The sequence below is a fragment of the Onychomys torridus genome, chromosome 12 (genome assembly GCF_903995425.1).
Source record: "Onychomys torridus chromosome 12, mOncTor1.1, whole genome shotgun sequence".
In the NCBI taxonomy this organism is placed as follows: domain Eukaryota; kingdom Metazoa; phylum Chordata; class Mammalia; order Rodentia; family Cricetidae; genus Onychomys; species Onychomys torridus.
In genome coordinates, this window is record NC_050454.1 from 34,199,395 (window position 1) to 34,221,576 (window position 22,182).

General features: G+C 37.0%; 1 protein-coding gene across 1 annotated transcript in view; it reads right to left on the bottom strand.

The window, feature by feature from the left end:
- Positions 1 to 21,145, bottom strand: part of Zpld1 (zona pellucida like domain containing 1) — a 56,658-nt gene extending 35,513 nt beyond the window's left edge. Inside the window, exons 1-2 of the mRNA XM_036204203.1 lie at positions 21,135 to 21,145; positions 4,202 to 4,315 (exon numbers count right to left, since the gene is read on the bottom strand). Coding sequence (XP_036060096.1) covers positions 4,202 to 4,307 — 106 coding nt within the window. The 5' untranslated portion in view covers positions 4,308 to 4,315; positions 21,135 to 21,145. The remainder of the gene's footprint in view (positions 1 to 4,201; positions 4,316 to 21,134) is intronic.
- Between the last annotated feature and the right edge of the window lie 1,037 nt (positions 21,146 to 22,182).

A 22,182-nucleotide genomic window follows, 5' to 3' on the forward strand; every position in this document is an offset into this window, starting at 1 on the left:
GAAGTCAATGGAGGACAAAGAACATGGAATTACACCAGCCAGATTGTCTCTGTTGAGTCAGATTATCTCTGTTGAGCAATCTTCTGAACAAGTGAGCCCCTTTACCTAGCCAAGTAAGATCCTATCTAAACTACCCTACCTAGCCATCTGTCTCCTAGCTCTCACAAAGACTATCTCCCACTGCCTGATTTGAGGAACACAATCAGTGCCTCTGCCCTTCTCTCTTTGTGTCTTTATTTCTCCTTTTCTCCTACATAAAAGAAACAGTGTTAACAATCACAGGGTAATGCCTATTCCATTCTATACTTTCTTTCTCTATTACATCATTCATTTCCTCCTTGGTGTTTCTAGTATCTGAGGACTTTCCACTCTGAGAGCTCAGGGCTCAAGGTCTAAAAACAATCCTAATTTAAATTTCTGACTTAGGCTACTCTTCTTTCTTCACCATAAAAATAGTCTTAATAGTATCCTTTTTTGACAAACCTGCCATATTTGTACCACCCCCATTTTCTGTTCACACACCAAACAGAGACTCAGTTTTTACATAGCTGTCTTCTCTCTGGATGTCCCTCCTCAGACCTAGGTCTGCACTTCCTACTAAGAGACGATGCCACTATCCATTCTCCAGAAAGTTCCCCTAAACTATTATTTCCAACTTTCTTTTTAAAGCATGAAGTGTTTTTATTTTCCACATTAGCTGACAATATCAACACCAGTTGCCAGTGGGCAAAACATCATCTAGCCTTCCCTTTCTCTTCCAAACCAAATCAATCTTGACCTCTGCTGAATCCAACAGAAACATTTCTCTTAACAAAGGTGCCTCCTTCCATTACCCCCACTGCCAGTCCGTTCATAAGCTTTCTCTCTGCCTATAGTCTCTTTCAACTTGACTCTTTTACTTTTCCAAACAACACATCTTTCCTAAAACAAAGCAGACCATATCACAACTATACAAAACCTTGTTAAAAAAGGGTTCAGTGTCTCTTTTCTGCCTACAAAATAAAGAACAGTTCCATTACACTATATACCAGACAACATTCCTGCCAAACCAATAATTTACTCAAAACTGCAGCTCTAATTAGTTCCCAGGGTTTGCAAGAAGAGCATGCTGACAGAACCTCTGACTTGCATGAAGCTGTATCCAGAGTGTCAGGATCCTATAGATTCGATGGCATAGGACAAATGACCAAATTAGAGGCAACTTGGCTGAGCATCAAAGCACATCAAGGAATTATTAAATGTATTAGATATGTGCATAAAGTTTAATGGTTCTTAAACTTATTCCCATTAGATATGCATACCAAAGCATGAAAAATAAGTTTACTTTAAAATAGTCCAGAAATAGGAGTGGAAGGGAGAGATGAAACAAAAATTATAAATGTGCATAGTAAATAAATCTGTATGACCAATTTGAGATGTTTAAACTATTCTTACTTATGTATGTGTGTTTGAAATTGTCCATTCTAAATATTTTTTAAATTTTACTTTATTTATTTATTTTACATCCAGACCATAATTTCCCCCTCCTTCCTCTCCTCTCCTATGCCTCACCTCTCCCAATCTACTTCTCCTCTATTTCTATTCAGAAAGGGACAGGCCTTCCATAGGTAGCAATAAAGCATGGCATACCACATTTCAGTAAGACTAAGTAACTTCACTTGTATTAAGGCTTGGCAAAGCAATCCAGTATGTGGAATAGGTAGTTTCCCAAGAGCCAGCCAAAGTATTAGAAACAGTCCCTGCTCTCCTTTTTAGGAGTCCCACAAGTAGACCAAGCTACCCAACTGTCACATACTTGTAGAAGACCTAGGTCGGTCTCATGCAGACTCCTTGATTGTTGGTTCAGACTATGTGAGTTCCAATGAGCCAGATTAGTTGTTTCTGTGGGTTGTCTTGTGGTATCCTTGACTGTTCTGGATCCTACAATCCTTCCTTCCTCCCTTCAGGAGTTTCCCCTAGTTCTGCCTAATGTTTGGCTGTGGGTCTGCATTAGTTTCCATTAGTTACTGGATGAAGGCTCTCTGATGACAACTGGGAGAGTAAACAGTCTGTTCATAGGAGATGGCAAGTTCAGGCTACACATCCATTATTGCTAGGCATCTTAGCTGGGGTCATTTTTGTAGATGCATGGGAATTTCCCTTACATCAGGTTTCTACCTGACCTCGAAATGCTCCTCCCACTTTCCAGTCGTCTCTTTCATTATTTCCCCCTTCCACCCACCTCCAACTTGATCCCTCAAGTTCCCATCCGCAGCTACCTCCAGTCCACCCAGGAGTTCTCTTCTAGTTCCTCTTCCCAAGGAAATCAAGGCATCCCCCCTTGAGCCTTCTTTGTTACCTAGTCACCAAGATTGACAATTAATAAATGGGACCTCTTGAAACTGAAAAAGCTTCTGTAAGGCAATGGACACTGTCAATAGGACAAAATGTCAGCCTACAGATTGGGAAAAGATCTTCATCAATCCACATCTATCATAGGCCTAATCTCTAAAACATATAAAGAATTCAAGAAACTAGATATCAAAAAAACAAATAATCCAATTTTAAAATGTGGTACAGAACTAAACAGAGAATTTTTAACAGAAGAATTTCAGATGGCAGAGAAACACTTGAAGAAATGTTCAGCATCCTTAGCCATCAGGGAAATGCAAATAAAATGATTTGAGGTTCTATCTTAACCTGTCAGAATGGCTAAGATAACACACACACACACACACACACACACACACACACACACACACACACACATACACACAAATAACAGATTATGCTGGAGAGGATGTGAAGCAAGGGGAACATACCTTCACTGCTGGTGGGAGTATAAACTTGTACAACCACTTTGGAAATCAATATGGTGGCTGATTTTAGAAAATTAGGAATCAATCTACCTCAAGACCCAGCTATACCACTCTTGGGCATATACCCAAAGAAGGCTCAATCATATCACAAGGGCATTTGCTCGACTATATTCACAACAGCTTTATTTGTGATAGCCAGAACCTGGACACAACCTAGATGCCTCGCAACTGAAGAATGGATAAAGAAAATGTGGTAATTTACACATTGGAGTATTGAAAACAGTGACATCAAGAAATTTGAAGGCAAATGGATAGAACTATAAAAAAAACATCTTGAGTGAGATAATGCAGACCCAGAAAGATAAACATGGTATGTATTCACTCATAAGTGGATATTAGCTGTAAAGCAAAGGTGCTTTAAAAGAAAATTTATTTGTGACATTCAGTACTATTAAAACCTCACCTTCACACTTTCTACAGATTCACCTTTGAGAATTTGCCACAATGATCTCTATATCTTGCCTCACAGGCCAAGAACCCAAACAATAGGTCTGGGTTTATGAAACCACTTGGCCACACTCCAGTCTCACTTCAAAACTCTTGCTTCAACAAATGGAACCACCTACTGATTGCTCTATTCAGGTTTAATGCTCTCATGTATTCCAAAAATGGGAGTTTGGCAAGTATGAAGAACGTAAACGCTGGCCAAAGGTCTTGAAGTTTACATGGTAGACTTGGAAGAGCAGTTTCTGATTCTCTGATCATTAATTTGTAAATGTGGAATGAAGATGATGCAACCCTAGCTAATGAATAATGACACTAGCATAAGGTACAGAGCACCTCCTCTTTAAGTGTTGGTTTATTGACCTAGGAAATGTCCACAAATATGGACAAATATCACAACTATTATATTGGTAAGTTTTTGTGAAATTCATTCAAAAGTTGACCTGTCCAATTTGATGATGACAAACATTTCATTGAAGCAGTATTTTGGAAGTATCATATAATATTTCACAAGCATCCCCTTAAATATGGCTCCCAAATAAATATATTCTCGTGTAAAGATAGTTTTAAAAGTCTAAATTAAGTTGAGAAAAAAGTCATCAGCTAGGCAAATTTTTGAAGGAAATTAGACTCACAATTTATTGCCCACTTGCTAATATTTTTTTTCATATTTGTGAGCAGTCATTATGATATGATTAACTTTGGTGACCACTCTGTATGTTAATGTGGATATAAATTACAATTCGAGAAAAATTATCTTGATCTCATCTTCCATTGTTAATATCCATTCAGTGTAAAGGGATAGACCTCATTTTCTATATGTATTTAGATGATTGACTATTCACACATAACTCTTCTTCCTAGAAGCAATCAGACAGTTAGATGACACCCAGACTCACCAGGAAATCTGCTGTGGAGGTTGGCATCGCAGTTGTAACTGTTGAACTGAGCAGACCCTGGAAGCACTCTAACCGCTAGAAGGAGCAGCAACCATATCCGTTCCATGGCAAATCCTAGGAAAGAACAACAAGCATGTGGACATCATTAACCATCACTTTTTCTTGCTAAAAAGACTGAGGCAGATCTCAGCTCTTTGTTGGATAAGCAGTGTATAGCTATCCAGTCAAAGCCAGGGTTATCGGAAAAAATAATCATAAGAACTGAGAACAGAGATTTTGGATAGAATGGCTCAATATTTTAATCCTTTGACTTCAGTTTGATAATGGTAAGAAGGCTATGTTTCCATAATAAAAGAACTAATGGTAAATCATATGCAGTATGAGGAAGGAAAAACTTGTTTTGAATAGGATGAACTCAACCCAGTAACAGCCAGTCCACAGCACACTTAAGCAGACTAACAAATTTAGAGACAGCAGTACATGTATAATATCTGGGGTAAACAAACAATCTGGGGTATTCAAGCATTCAATGCTCTATTCTGAGAATGTTATCAGTATTCTCGGTGACCAAATAACATCGAAATATCTTTCTTTCAACACAGCAATTCTAGACTATTGCATTGTCTCAAGAATCAATGATTTGTGTAATATTTTCTCAGGAAACACAAGAATCAAGCAAAAGACTGGGAAATATGTGTGAATAACACTGTGGTTGCTCCTATGAATGTCTGCTCCTTAATGAGATGGGAAGACTAATATCTTTTCACAAAAACACTAAATACCTAGGATAAAGTAAAGGAAGAAGTTCTGTAAGATGTCAATGTGGGTTTGAAAAAATAAATGGGCATTGACTGAATGTTCAATAATGTTTTCTTGGATGAGCTTTTATTGGCCTAATGAAGTTAAAATGGCTTCCAGAAATGTTCAATTTATTCCCACAGTATATTTTGTACACTAGGAAAAAAATCATTTCAGTTAGTGGTTTGAGTCTACACATGAAAGGCACAACAAAAACAAAAGTGTAAATGTTTATTCAGTCAAGTGCATTTTAAAAGCTTGAGCTTTGGGAATAAAAACAATATTTTAACTTCCCTTAAAGATCTGACTTGTATGATTAATTAAGTCTTCAGTAAAAGGAAGGAAATGTGCCTTTCTTTTGAAACATCAGTTTAGAATGAAAAGTTTATGGTGAACAGAGTCACTTTGGTGAGGATGTGGGAAAGGAAGGTATGATTTTACTCTCAAAAATAGACTGAAAAACATAATTCAACAGGAGCATTATTCCTTTTGCCATACCACATTGCAGGCACAAGCCTCATTACTTTGGGGATAACAAAGGTCTATCTGGTTACTTCTTATCCCTTGGGACACTCCATAAACAAAGAGCTCACAGGAATGGCTGCCCCACACTCTGGGTTCTGCTGACCACATCTACATCACCATGGTCTAGATCCTCAAGACACTTTAAATAGAACAGAACAAGCCCATTCTTTTAGAGGCCTGAAGATGCCTAGGAAAAAGAGCAGGACATTCTGAATGAGATGCTGAGCTGCCAGAGCCTTACTATGGAAACTCTAAATCCACACAGTTTTCTCCCAAAAAGAGAGTGTGTCTGATGGGTTCATGGCCTGAAACTTTATCTGGTTGGATTATTTTTATTAGACTGACACATCATCAAGCTTTTGTTTTAAGAAGCAAAACACAACTTCCCAAGTGTGCACTCTGAACATGGGTTGTGGCAGATGTTTGCCTGTGCCTTCTCATTCATACATTATAATTGCCTGAACCTTCTCGTTTATATTCCTTAATGAATGGATGAGGTTGGGATCATCACTTTATTGTACAGAGGAGGAGAGCTGAGTCTTGAGAAGTTTAACTGACACTGACTGACACAAAAAGTGAGTGACAGAAATACAATTCTATTCCCTGTGTTCTCTGAGAGCAAGCCTGCTGCATGAGCTACCTACACATCAACAGTTACTAAATAATTTAGGTATCATTTTCTTTTCCCTCCATCATCATTGGCTGTTTCCTTTGCATCTTCAAAGTCTGCACTCTTTAATAGATCTTTTCTTCTGACAATAAATAAGCAAATTCAATGTTAGTACTGCAAGTCCTAGAACAGATATGGTCTCTCTGAGGGTATCTCATTATAAAAAAAAAAAAATCATAAAAATATTAGGCACATTTGTGTTTTTGAAAATGGGTGGATACTCGTGTTAATTGAATCAGTCTATGAGCTCTATTGGAACGCTTGCTTTACAACTCTGCATTAAACCTGAGGCTGTCTAAAAGAGGCCTCTCACCATCTTTACTTTCACACAAATGCTGCAGCATCGTCCAGGAGGTTAAAACTTCTGGCAGTTTATTTTTTTGATGAAGAAGAGGCAGAAGCAGGAGGCAGCTTCTGCTGAAAGAAAATACTTCACTTTTTGTGTTAGCAAATACAAATTCTGGGTCTTCTCAGCCATTTGTTGAGTTTGTCATTTCAAAGCCAAGATGCTGATCTGAAGACCTTATCCCTCAATGCTAAGCACACAGAAAGCTTTGAGATTACAGCGCAGGGCCACCACACACTGCTCTACAAGTTCTGCCCTGCGCCAAGAGTCTCCAAAGAAAAGGACAGTGAGTAGGTCTGTGCTCCTCAACTAAGCATGTGTGCCAGACCAACACCAGACAAAGTGGTGTCCCCTGGCTTAGTGACAGCCATTAATATCTGAATCCTGAATCGCATTGTTTAATTTCTGGTGGCATTTGGACTGACCTGAGCTTTAGCGTTCAAGTATAATTAGTACATCTCCTGTATAGGTGTATATATATTTTGAATCTACATAATATTGGTAGTGTCTGCGGTATTGTTAAGACTTCTAGAAGTCCTTTGTATTCTACTCACAAGAGGAAAAAAAAAACAAAACAAGCTTTTAACTTGCAAAACTGCAAAATTCCTATCCGCAATTCTGTCTCCACCGTTCCCTATTGCATAGGAAATAGGAGCCTCTACTTGCTGTAATGGGAAGGGAGATTCACACCTCGCATTTTTTCTTTTGTTTTTCTCTGAAATGAAATTAGTTCACATTCATCACAAGGTTGTGTCCTGTCTGCTCAGGCTTCCCAGCTCTTCTTATTGCACACATGGGTTTATTTCTGTCTTGATCCTACTACAAAGTTGAGGTATAGACTGATATCTGTGGACCTCCTGGAATGCCCTGAACTGTCTTTTGTCTGATTTTGGCTCCAGGGAACTCTGCTAGACACTCTACAGAAGAGCCTGCACTCTTCTCCTCTTATATAAATGCAGCAACCAGCACACTTGCTTAGGCAAGAACAGTAGTTTATAAAAAATGGCCTAACAGTTATAATTATAAATACCAATGGTATCCATAAATATTAGTAACCATGAAAATACATATACAGGAGATTTTTGCATCTGACTTAGTACCATCATAAACTTAAGCTCAAAGAAGAAGAGGGAAAAAAGAATGTATGTATAAATGGTGAATTTTAAAGACATTAGAAGCCAGACATGATAGTGTACATTGCAATCCTTGCAGTCAGGAGGCTGAAGCAGTAAGATCATCATGAATTCAAGGATGATCCAGGCTACATAGTAGGACTCTGTTTCAAAGAGACAAGGAAAAGAGAAAGAAGTTGTAAATGTCAATTTAACAAAGAAATCCTGACATTTCTTAAACTGGTACTAATAGGTATTAACAGCTCATGGAAGCATCATGTAAATGATTTGTTGCCCCACATATTCACCATGTTACAATTTCCTTTTAAAATTGGGGAATCTTCAGAAGTATGCACTTCTAATTTGTTTGCTTAGGACTGCATTTAAAGTGAAATAAATAAAACCTCACTTCTCATTTAACTTTATATAAATTAATATAATTCTCTCACAAATACCATTCTCTAGATTTCATTATAAAATTATATTCTGAACCTTCTTTTTGTTTAGACTTGGTGTGTGCCAACCAGAGTGCTGTTCTTAATATTCAACTACTAATATTTAATTTAATTTTTACCCATGTCATAAAACTTTAATTGAGTTATACAGGGTCACAGATTTAGGAAATGGCAATCCAGAACTCAAAATTCAGCTTGACCTTTGCAATGATTATACCGCAGTTTGGTTTCATTGGGGTTTTTTCAATAAATAAAATTAGTGTCCTTCTACTTTACAAAAAGTAAATTATATTAATAATGTATGCTTAAATATGCCTTGAGCAAAATGATTCATATGATTGAGGCAAAATATTTCTTAATATCAACATAATTTTTCATAACTCTATTTCATTTAGGCAGTGGAAGCATGCAGAATATCATTCTTTTTACAAATTGACTTAATGAAAGTACAAATGAGCTGTAAGGGCTGAGTATGTAACAGAATGTTTTAAACACTTCATACATATATTCTAACCAAATGGGTAATTTATTCTCTTTATTCTGGGGGAAAGAAAATAAGGATTTTGAATTGTTAACAAACCAGCCCAAAGCTAAACATCCAGCTTGTAACAGAATTTATGCTCGAAGACTCTAGAAATTGCCCCCAGCTGTTACCTGAGATCCTAGCCTCAAAAATGATGCGCGTAGCACCAAATCAAATGGAAGTTTTGAATTTACAAAGTACAGTGGATCCATGCAGTATTTTTCTTTTATTCATTTCTCAAAGAATGACTGGATGTTTTCCTGTAACTGGTGCTATGAGGGAAGGGACAAAACTAAAGTACAGAAATGGGGGCGCTGCATAGAACTTACATTTTAATAAAAGAAATGGGGGTCTATGAGTACAATATAAAGTATGTATATAATAAATGCTACGGGTAAAAGTAGATGAAGAGTGAGGAACAAGGAAGTAGGAATGGAGTACTGAAATTGTATATGATGCAGTCAGAGGTATATCATCAACCGTAGGAACAGCCGTTATAAACAACCGGTTCTTTCTGTCCATAACTTACACTTCCTTTCTTTCTATTTAAATACTACTCAAATTTAAAAAGAAAAAAAAGACATTTTTTCAGCTCAGAAATTATTCTCTAGGAATAACATAGACACTTTGAAAAGCTGCATTAGCTTTTGCAGATTTGTGACGATAGATACTATGTGGTGCCCAAGAAAAGTAACTTTAAGTATTACACACGCACACACACACACACACACACACACACACACACACACACACACACACGATTCAAAAAATTCTTTAGTGTCCTCTCTGGCATCATCTCCTCCACCATGCTTCGCTGTCCTACACAGGTGTGCAGTCTCTGGCAGGCAGAGGCACATTCCCCAAGTTTCTGCAATATCTATCCTGGCCTCCTCCCCATGGAACATCTGAAACAGCTCAGGAAGCTTTGAAATAACTGGAAGCCAGTGTTTCCAGGGAAAGAGGGGAAAATAAATGTGTATGTTTCAACAGACATCAAAGTTTGAAGTACGGAAATGAAGGGCTACTCCCTTCTCAGTAGCAAGCGTCAGGACCAAGTAAAGAGGCACTGATGCTCTCCAGGGATGCATCCAGGGATGAGTTATGAATCCTGATGCTACCATCCTCCCACTAGGGGGAGAAAAAGAAGGCATTTATTCATCCTCCAAAATCACTGTTTTTAAAGTGCTGGAGACCATAGTTGTTTAATAAAGAAAAATGACTCTTGACAGAATGTCTAGACTAATGCTCTATATTGTTTATTTTTATTATGCTTGGATACTAGAGGCAACATATATATGAAAATGAAAATGTAAAACCTTCAACTGAAACATCCATTATCATGCACATATATATTCTTTAACATAAAGTGTCCTTGTCTTGCTAAACAAAGAATAAAACCCACGATGTAAGTTTCAGAACAATGCCTCAAACAAAGAAGGAAATGTGAGTCACCATCAAGAGCACATTGCAAAATGTTATGTCTCTGAATGTGCTGATGTATACCACAAGGAAATATGAACACTGAAGGCTTCTATGAGAAGAACCTAGGCAGTATTCTCTGACCCAGAAGGAATGTTCATTTACTTCCTTCTGCCACTTCCTTCATTTGTCTATCTGCTGAGGGGTTCCGACTGACTGATGCCCAGTGTTTAGTTTACATCATCTATTCTGGTGCCTTAGTTTGACGGAAGTAAAGGACCTGCCAGATTGAGCTAAATCACGCTAAAAGCTTTTTTTTTTCTTAATAATTCAATGAGTTCTTTTGCAGGATATTTTTATGTTTATTCATTCTGACGCTATGCTAGTATATTGACTTCCTCCATTACATGAAGTATAATCATAACCAATTAATAATAAAATGATAATTTCACTGATTAGCATAATCACTTCTAAATAATTAGACAATTGACTACTAGAATGACTATTAAAGAATGAAAATATTTATACTATCTTAGTAGAGATGATTTACATAGTATTTATCAGAAAGATACAGGGAAGGCATCAGCCAGAAGGCTACTCTGATGAATTATTCCAGCTGACTGTAACTGGTTTCTCAATCCTCAAAAACATATTCTTGCCAACAATACTAAATAATGGAAATATAGCCGCATGTTTTGATTAATCCTTGACTAACTCTATAAGATTTTTTCACTATTTCTAATTTCTGTGTTAATCCATTCACTGTTTGTTTATTACAAATAATTATTAAACATTTTATTTAAGTGTGAGACTCAGAGTTCTTGAGGTGCAATGATGAGCAATCAGGCATGGTCCTGACCTCCATAGCATTTATAGACTCAAGAGTGTGTTGCCGGGCTGTGGTGGTACACGCCTTTAATCCCAGCACTCGGGAGGCAGAGCCAGGCGGATCTCTGTGAGTTCGAGGCCAGCCTGGTCTCCAAAGCGAGTTCCAGGAAAGGCGCAAAACTACACAGAGAAACCCTGTCTCAAAAAAAAACAAAAATAGTGTATCAGCTTTGTACTAACAATCACACATGTGAAAATGTATTTTAAAATGCAGTTGGTGATGTTGGAGAAGAAACATAAAAGGTCCTTTGAGAAAGTCAAGTGGAATAACCTGGCTTAACTGGGGATGTCAGGGATATCAGGATATGAGGAATCTGAAGTTTAGAACTAAAGGACTGAGTGTCAAGACTGGACATGCTCACTCGGACACAAACAATGACCAATGACTGTAAAATTCTGGGACTGGCAAGTAAAAATGAAAGAAAAAAAAACTTTTAAATAAATACATTTAAAAAATTCCAAATGAATTAAAATATAAACTTAAAATCTGGAAGGATAAATTGGGGGATTCATATGTTTGATTGAATATTCACCCTTAAAATCTTGCAGTGTATTTTCCAATACACCAATGTATGCCATGAACAATGTCTCATGCACACAAATGTTGTTCTAGCAAGACAACATATCAGGCAAAAGCACTTGCTGCCAAACCTGACAATCTGAATTTGAACCCAAGACCCACACAGTATAGAAAAAAACAGAATCTTACAAATTTCCCTACGCGCGTGCATGCACACATACACACACACAGAAGTAAAATTATTGTAAAAATTTTATACTAGATATAATTGTGTGTGACAGTTACATTAGAATTTAACTCAATGAGAGTGAATTAGCTTGAATTGTGTCCACGTTTATGTAGGAATGAACCCAGTGACTAGAATACTGGGAAGACTATTTATGCAGGTTGTGGTAATTGTGGTTGAAATTGTTGACAGGAAATACCAGTGTGGTATGATTGGCATTAGTAGATACAGTATGTGTTTATGCTCTTAGGATGTTTGGGATCAAACGTGAAACACTTTACCTTCATCATCATTGTGTTAACAGAGGTAAAGATTCTAGAAATTATTTAGAGTATATGATCTAAGTGCAAAGATTCCTTATTTTTAAAAAATGTAGTCTAGGCATCTAATAACTTTCTCTTTTTTATTATATTTGTGTTTTAATTTTACATATCAGCCATGGGTTCCCCTGTCCTCCCCCCTCCAGCCCCTGCCCCCATCTTCTATCTAGCCCCTCCCCTCCATTCCCATCTCCTCCAGGGCCAAGACTCCCCTGGGGATTCAGCTCAACCTGGTGGATTCAGTACAGGCAGGTCCAGTCCCCTCCTTCCAGGCTGAGCAAAGTGTCCCCGCATATGCCCGCTTCCAACTGATATTTGCAGGTATGTTATCTATTTCCTGGAATGTGATATATATGTCACAATTAGTAACAAAACTTTGTATAAACATAACAATGGGTTGAATTCTGTCTCTCTTCTATGCTAATTATCAGTGTGATCAGGCGAAGTCACAAGATGGACTTGTATCCATCACCTCAAGTATGAAGTGCGGGGCTACAGAATGATGTCAGTCTAAAAGGAGCTTATAAACCCAGGAAGCTTTAACAGCTGCAGGAGAAAGATTACCTACGCCCATTAGCTAAAGTTAGACACTCTGTCAGAAGGCACTGGTAGCCTGCTTTTTCCTTCCTACGGTGACAGTGGATGAGGTTGTAGATGACACTCCCAGAAAAATCTCATGTGTACTTTTCATTCTAAGAAAGAAAATCGGGAGGAAGCCCCCAGCCTACTACTGTCCACAGAGCAAAGGAAAGCTTTATTAGCCCTTTCACTTTGGGACGGTTTGATTCTTCCTTCCACAAACAAAAAATGAAATAAAATAGTAAAGTTTAAATTATATGGGGAAGTACATTGCCATTGGCTGTGTGTGCTTATTTACTGTCTCCTTGCTGTGACAATTTCGGCGTTTTTTCCTCAAATAGCTTGAGGAACCAATATTCACAAAATAAAACAGGCCACTGGTAATTTGTGCTAATACTTTATTTTGCCTAAAACACACATTTAGTCCTGGTCTCATTACTGTTCCCGGGTTCCTACATTATTTGTTAAGTTGTTTCCGGGGACATAATAACAAGGTTTGTGGCCTCCCTCTGCATAATAACGGGGAGGCAAACAAGCCACCTTTATCTGTTAGGCACAGGAATTGATGGCAAGTGACTAAATGCATGACGGTGAAGAACAGTCTGAATGAAGAGAAGTAAAAATCAGCTGCTGGAATATTTCTAAAATTCAAAACTTGGCTGTTTGCAAACAGCACACTACCATACATGTGACTAAATGATAATGAGAAAAAATGGGATCCACTGAAGTTGCAGCTAGTTAGAGCAAGTATCACTTTACACATAAGTTATTTCTGGTAAATGTTGACATCAGAGAGAATCTGAAATTTAAAGCTCTGTATTTACACTTCCTTTCAATGTTTTTATTACATTTACTCAGTGTGTGTGTGTGTGTGTGTGTGTGTGTGAGAGAGAGAGAGAGAGAGAGAGAGAGAGAGAAAGGCGTGTGTGTGTGTGTGTGTGTGTGTGTGTGTGTGAGAGAGAGAGAGAGAGAGAGAGAGAGAGAGAGAGAAAGGCGTGTGTGTGTGTGTGTGTGTGTGTGAGAGAGAGAGAGAGAGAGAGAGAGAGAGAGGCGTGTGTGTGTGTGTGTGTATGTGTGTGTGTGTGTGTGTGTGTGTGTGTGTGTGTGTGAAGGTCTTGGGAACATGTCATGCCATGTGTATGGAGGCTAGAGAGCAACTTCTAGGAGTGGGTTCTCTCCTGTTTCTACAGATGTCTGTGATCCAGCTCCTGTTATCAAGGCTAGAGGCAAGTGCCTTCTCCCACCAAACTATCTCTTCTGCTCCCCTTATTATTCTTACTAAACATCAATTTGGTTTTATTTTACTAATTTTTTTAATTTTTAAAAATTATTCATTCATAGATCACTAAAGATGACTGCTGTATCAGATCCTTAAGTTCAGTTAAAATGACTGTCTCATTAAAAAGAAATAATTATCACTCCAGACTTTTAAGTAGCAACTGTATTTCCTTTAAAATGGACCATAAAAAATAAGTGTGTGTGAATTATACAAAATGATAACAATTAAGTTATTTCAATGTTGTATATTTGAAATGTCTCATATGAAAGCTCAAAAGTAAATAATCTCCAATTAACTCATATTGCAGCATCTCTGGTACACTGTACCTTCCTTTATCTCTCACTCTCTATGAAAAAAGACCCACATAATCTAAGAAAGTAAATAGCTTTTATAATGATGTCACACAACTTTGCTATGGCATTTCATCCTTTAATTAGCTGAGCTAGACAAAGAAGCAGAAATTAGGCTAACATTTCCAGGATCAAAGTCAAGACTGTGAAGGTTGGCATAAAAGTTCCAACAGAAAGGAGGGGTATTACCTCTTAAGATGGCATATGAGGTTTAGAGTCTGGAAAAGATGAACCTAATCCTAACAAAATTATAGTCCTGCAACAGCCAGAGTTGGGAATATAGAACATAACTCCAGACATGACTCTCAGCTCCTGTCTCATTAACAGCACTGGCTTTGAGGCTCTGTAGGAACAGCCCAGCTCTAAACATAGCTGTGGGCCACAGCAGGTGTGATAAGCTCTCCAAGTCAAAGAACTCAGTGGCAGGCAAAGTGACCATGGATGGAAGTGAGCACTGAGATGGCAATGTTTGGCTGTGGATCAGATTGCAGAAAATGTTGTATTATAATTAGGCTACTGGCACATGGGACAAATTTAAACATAAATCATCATAGACATTGAGATCTCTTCTTTAGGAGAATTTACTTGGCAGTATTTTGGTGAATATTCTTACTAAAGACAATGTGAAAACAAAAGCTTATCATGACAAAAAATGTGTCTATAAGAAAGAAGACACATAAAAGATGTCACTAGTGATAAACAGGCAATTAGTTGCTGAATGAACCACAGTAAGCATTTGCTTTATTTCATTCACTAGAGAGCTACCTTCAAAGTCAGCTTACAAGTGCTACAAGAAAAAGAGCAAAGATTGGCTATTAAAATGGCTACACCTGCTTGTTTCTTCAGTCCATTTGCTTGGAATATCTTTTTTCATCCTTTACCCAAAGGTGCTGTCTATCCTTGATGGTAAGGTGTGTTTCTCAGATGCAGTAGAAAGGTGGATCCTGTTTTCTAATCCAATCTGTTAGTCTGTGTCTTTCTATTGGGAAATTTAGACCATCAGTTAATATTTTCCACATGAAGGAGAATAATGATAATGTACTGGTCTCCACCTCATGAAAATGCAAATTCCCTAAAAAGAGAGTCTGAGGAGGTGACTAAGTGAGTAAGAACACTTCCTGTGAAAGCAAGAGGACCTGAATTCAAATCCCCAAGTTCTCTGTGTAACCCAGGCATGGTTCCTTACAGCAGTAATCCCAGAACTAGGGGTCCAGAGCCAGGCAGAATCCACAAGTTCAATGACCAGCCAGACTACCCCAAATGGCAAACTTCAGATTTATTAGGACACTTTATATAAAAAAAAAAATAAGGGAGAAGGAGAAGGATATGACAGGATGAAGAGATGAATATATTTTATACATATAAGAAATTGTTAAGGAATAAACTAATTAAAATGTAAGCTAGAAGGTGATACAGGAACACATCTGACATGTCATGTCCTTCTGTCCTGTAAATATGCGTGTGCACACACACACACACACACACACACACACACACACACACACACACACCTCAATTTTTAAATCCCTAGATAATTTTAAGTAATGCAGATTTCTGTCTCTCTTCCAGTGGTTCTAGCAAGCTTCCAGGGTTGAGAACCACTAAGACTGACAAACAAGATTTTACTATAATTCAGATTCTCTTTCTCTATTTTGAGTTGTTGTTTAAGGTTTTTTAAGATTTCTCTTTATTTTTATGTATATTAATGTTTTGCCTGCATGTATATGTATGTGCACTGCATGAATGACCATGGAGATGAGAAGAGCACATTGGATCCCCTCGTACTAAAGTTACAGGTAGTTCTGAATCACCACCATATGAGTTCTTGGGAATTGAATCCAAGTCCTCTGGAAGAGCAGCCAGTGCCCTTAACCACTGAGTCATATCTCCAACCCTTAGTTTTTTTGTTTGGTTTGGTTTGGTTTGGTTTGGTTTGGTTTGGTTTGGTTTGGTTTGGTTTGGTTTGTTGTTTTATTAGTAAATAAACTTTACTTTTACCCAGAGTTAGATTCTGAAAGCAGCAGTTCCAGGAAAGGGCAATACTCTACCACCACAACTCAACAGCACAACCCTGCCAGAATCAACCAAACAAATACTCACACTTACGGAACTACTAGGAATACATTTTTATTTCTTTGGTATGATTCCAATCAAAAGTAAAAGCTGTTGGGTCAAAACCATCTTTATAGGGAAACAAGTGGAGAGATTTTTTTCACCTCAGGTTCTTCTCCAATGTAAATCTTAAATGATTTTGATTCCCTCAGACCCTGACAATTCACACTGAGCTCTATAAATTCTATTGCTGTCTACCTGATCATGTCAAGTCTGTCACTGAATCCCTTCTCCTTTCTGACATCTTTCAGAAGAAAGCCCCAACTCTGTGACTTTGTGATCTGACTAAATAAACAAACAAATTCTAACCTGTCCAACCCCAAGTTTTTGTTTCGCTCCATCCATCCTAGATACTGAAGGATTCTTACAGCTGCCAGAGATAAGAATCTATTCTGTACATCTTCATCCTGGCTCACTTTGCTCCCTCTGTAGGAAGTTCTGAAAGCAGATACTCCCGCCCCCTCCCCCACTGCCACAAGAATGTCTCTCTCTATCCCACTCTTCCGGAGTCTTTTACTCCTCACTCTTCTTTCAAGACATTGCTCCATCAATGCACCTCCTTTCTTTCTAAAGCTAACAGTGTCTTTTTCTGTGTTCCCAGAAAAATCTGTGTCTTATTCTAGAGTAGCAGTCCTGAAATTGTACTGCATTTGATTGAGAATTTCTTGAAGTCAGTATTATTAGTAACTTGGTTCAGGTAATTCCTTGTTGTGAAATGTTTAACATCATCCTTGGCTTTTAGCCATGGTATGCCAGGTAGGCTCCACTGCTCAAGCTGTGACTCAAAAGCTCTCCAGGCATTGGTGACCATCTCCTACAAAGAACAGTCACCCATGCTGACATTTGTTTTCCCTCCTAATAAATCCATAAGCTCCCGAAGAATAAAAATGTGCTTTCATCTTTGTTATTTAGGAACTAACAGAGGACAAGATGGGCTACAGACTCTCACAAACTCTTTGTTAATGGATGAGTGTCTTGTAACCAAAGGAAATGTGGAAAATTAAATGAATCAGTAATTAGTGCTTGTTAAGACAGTACTTTAGTGTTTAAATATTCCATCACTAGTGGAATTAAAATTTTCAATTTCATCTGTGTTATATTGGGTTAATATGCCTTTAATACAAAAAAGAAAAAAGAAATGGAGTTTGTAATATACAAATTAATTTAAAATTATATCAATTCATAAAAAAATCGATGAATTAAAAATCTACTTGAATTTAGTTGATAAGTTGATCCACTTTTTAAAATATATATGATTGTTATATTTATGTTCTGTACTTTGATTAATTGCCTCACTTAGAAAAATTCTTCAGGTAGTATTGCTGGTGCCTCATAAACAATATCAATACCAGCTAAAAGAACACTCAAATGCAAATAGCACAATTTCTTACTAAGTCTTCTTTCTTTCTACTAATAGTGATGGCATGCATTTTGATAGCTTTGAAAAAGTGAGAATTTTAGCACTGCAATTTTAAGATTTATTCAAAATAAATTTCTATTTAGAGCTTTCATATCAGAATTTAATTCCATGAGTACAAATACATACACATTCCAAAGATAAATAAATTGCATGAATGATTTTTAAAATCTACAAAAGATTAGAATCCCTAAAATTTGCAAAATTATTATAACTTTCTATATATAAATTGCATAACTTGCACTTGAAATAGAAAATTGGCCATGAATTTTTCTAACATCATATTTCTTATCTAATGAAAGATGATTTAATATGAAAGTGCAGTTCCTGAGGTACAAATATTGATGTCTTGTGGCAGAATGATAACATGCTTAACTGAGACACAGGTAGGGATATAGCTGGATACTTCTCAGATAAGCACATTTAACAAATCCTCCATCCTGAGGTAAAATAACAAGTGATGTTCGCTTTTTCCCACCCTGTTGATTGATGCAATTTTATATCTAATGAGGGTATTGTCAGCGAATGCTTCAAGTAAGCTTTCTTTTACAGACTCTTAACTTCGTAAACAATAAAGCCACTCATTTTCTCTCTCAGTTCTCATTTAGTGAAAGTCAAAACAAAAATATCTCTTAGGTAGTGGATCTTTAGAGTATGGATTCTTTATGCACATGGTGACAGAAACTGCTAACCTAAGTTATCAAGCTTCAGCTTTTGTGTCCTATAAATTGAGCAACTTTGGGGTTCTTTTAGCTTGGTTCCATTTTTAAGTGTTATTTTTCTAAAAAAAAAAAAAAAGAAAGAAAGAAAAAAGAAAAAGAAAAAGAAAATCTTAAAGACTTACATGATAATTTTCTACTATTTTACATTAGCATATCATTTTGTGAGTTCTAAACACTTAATGTTTAAACCAAAGAGTCACTCAAATTTTGCCCGTAACCTACTTTTTGTATGGCTCATGATCTGAGCAATTCCCACAGCTCTGAATGTTTAAAAGAGAAGTAAAACAATAACCTCTCATTTAAAAATGCAAAAGCTACATAAAATTCGAGTTCAATATCTATTAATACAGTGTTACTGGAACACAGCTTATTTGCATGTACTATTTTCCATGGCTGCCTTTGAGGTACAGTGACAGATATGAGTAGTGGAGACAGATATTTACAAAAAAAATGAAGTATTTCCTATCTGGCCTTATATGGAGGACTTCACTGAGATGACAAAAACAATTAGCATATGACTATTTATACAAAACTTTTAAATATAGAGTTTAGGAATTATATACATACATATAAATATATATAAATTTAGTTCAATAAATATATTTTATTCATTTGTTATTAATTTTTGTAAACCTCGATAAAGGCCACTGGTCATTAGCCTCACCATGATTTTTATTCAGCATTTGGAACAGCAGCGTTAAACTGGCTGGGTGGCTGGGCTGCTTCTTAAAGGCACCTCTTTTCCTCATCACTGAAGAAATGGGAGTGGGATGCTCTCTAATTTCCCACTTGACATCACCCTAGACAGCTCATCAAAATGAAGAATAACTCTTAAGTTTGCAAAACTCAGCTTAAGGCTCTACTTGGCTGAGTCTTGGCAAAGCTACAATATCCACTTCCCAGCTAAACTGTTTTGCAATGAAAACAAACACAGGAAACAAAGCAGCCCTAATTTATTGTCTTGAGTTAGTTATACATCCCAGTTTAAATCCAGAAACACAATGCAAAAATTTGGTAAATTAGCCAACAACCGGAGTTTCTTGCAAGCAAGTATTACTAACTAACAGGTTTTTAAATGATACAAAGTATTATCAGGCACTCCTAATGAATTTAATGGTGCCCAGGCTCTTGAAAGGGTTATAAAAACACAAATCTTTGGTTGTTTAAGGTTTGATGCCATAACTGAATAGATTATAACCCAGTCATCTGCCCTTGATTCAACTGATCAAAATCTATCTTTAAAATACAAATATCTAGCAGTAAACTTCAGTTATCATCTATGTACCATAAGCCCTATTTAAGAGGAAAAAATAAAGCTTAAATGTCTTGAAATGTATAATTTACTAGAATATCTATCCTGGTATTGTTACTGTATTAGACAACTATTAAGAATAATGGCTGTATTTTAAGGGCATTTCAGGAAAAAAAAATCTTTAAAATAAAATTGCATACAGCATATTTCCAAATTATATATTTTTCTAAGTATTATAATTGTAATCCAAATTTTGAAAATCACTTAAGGACATTAAACACATAACTATAAGCTATGACTCAAGAATTTTGAAGCATGTCACACTAGGAAAGGCCAGTGGTTGAAAAGAAATTTAAGACAGATTTTCTCTTACGTAGGAAAAGAAATGCTAGGAGTTTAAATTAATTCAACATCCCTGTTTTTATTGCAAAAAAAACATATTTAAACTGTTTTACTTTAACATAAAAGTGAATTTTATGAAACTTATGAAGAGAAGCTAAAAACAAAAGAATCATTGCCTCAAATATATGGACCCAAGAAGTAACACTGCTTTAACACACACACACACACACACACACACACACACACACACACACACACACACAAATCTAGTTCTGGTAAGCATCAAATGGAAAAAGACACAGGAAAGGAAGGAATCTCCCAAGAAATGGAAATCCAAAGTATCCCATCAGTCATGGATAAGTTCTCACAGGTCATGTGAGATTCCAGGTCAACACTTAACAATGTAAAGCTGGTAGTTAAAATTATTTTCAGTTAGAAGAAAATCAAGCCACAATTATTTTCAATTATCATATCATCTTTGTAACTAGAGATGATGCCACCCATATCCAGCCAGCTTCTCTAGTGCATTGGATCCTTGGTAAGAAGTCTCCATTATTGTCTGTTTCCTTCCTCTACCCGATTATCTCTGGACTACATCAGACTGGGAATGGAAAAGGACTGGAGTTTATACCCAAAGTATGATGGTGTGGAAATCCTACACAACTTAGGATCCCCCCCCACACACACATACACAAAAAAAAAAAAAAAATTAAAGAAATTACGGAAATAATTGGTGTCTTTTCAAATCTCAACAAAATAATCACAAAGGACTGCAGTGCACACACACACACAAACAATCTCATTTTGTATCTACCTTTCTGTAGTGAAATACAGAACTTTTTGTTTAACTTCCTTTTGCTACCTTTCCATGTTTCCCAGCCCAAACCCATCAATAGAACAAAAAAAACAAAACAAACAAAAACAAAAAACAAAAAAACAAAAAACTACTTCCGAGAGTTTTACTAATGGTTGTCCTGTGCGAGTAAAGAAAACATTATTAAATTAAAAGGAGTCTTCCACACTCACTCAGAGGCAGCATGAGCAGCCACTTTGAGTGGCTTTCGTGCTGGGCACTTACCCAAGTCCCTGGATCTGAAGAGTCAGCTGTCCTCCATGTACCTGGTTCCCTGCATGTGACAGTGCTCAAATGCCTACCAAACTTTTTCAGAAAAGATTCCAACCTTCAAATGAGAGACGGGTTGCTCATTATGAAAAGTCTTTTCAAAGAAAGAAAAAGCTGTGGGTTTTCAGACGAGTCGAAATGCTTCCACGGGTCTGAGATTTTGTGAATCTAATCATCACCAACATGAAACCTGAGCGGATTTCAGTGCTCATTTCAACTCTCGGGCTCCTTTTTTCCATACCTGCTTTTGATCTTCTATTTTACACTGCAAAGAAGTCTTGAGTGGTATGTGTGAAGAGAGCCTTGGTCAGCCTGATGAAGGAAAGCCTGCAGGTCTACAGAGAAAAAAAAAAAGTAAAGTAAGAAGTTAGCCCTGGGGTTGAATCTGGAGATAATCTGCTTGACTGTCAATGTCCTGCTGTGCTTCATGAAAGATTCCTGGCCCTTTCAATGCTACATTTCATGTAGTGATGAAAATGAGATATGGAATATCGTTGTGAAAACTGGTCTGATTGGGGTAATAATGACTAAGAGAACGTCAATGCAAACAAATCAAACAGGACCCAATTGTGAAGAAGAAGCCAGACACTCAACCAGCTGTATAATCTCTACTTTTGTTTAGGGGGCCTCCAAACAATTCCCACCCCCACCAGCCTTGAGAGCCTTGCACCCAGTTAGTAGTCAAATAAGCATTCCATTCAGATTGCTCCTATGTTTTTGTCTTTGGAAAGAAAAGTGGAGCTCTAGGTCTCAGATGCCTTGGGGAGGCCTTTCAAGGCACTTCAAAGAAGCCATGCCAAAGCTTTACTTTGTGTCCTGTTATTCCCAGGGATAACTATACAGGAAGATGAAGTTCATTGTGTTGATTTATAGCATTTCATCTATACTTAATAATGGCTCTCCTGAAAAGGTACAATACTCACCCAGTAATGCCACTGGCCTATACCTGTATAACACTTGTTTTATTCAGTTGGCTCAGAGACTATTAACAACATTTAAGTTC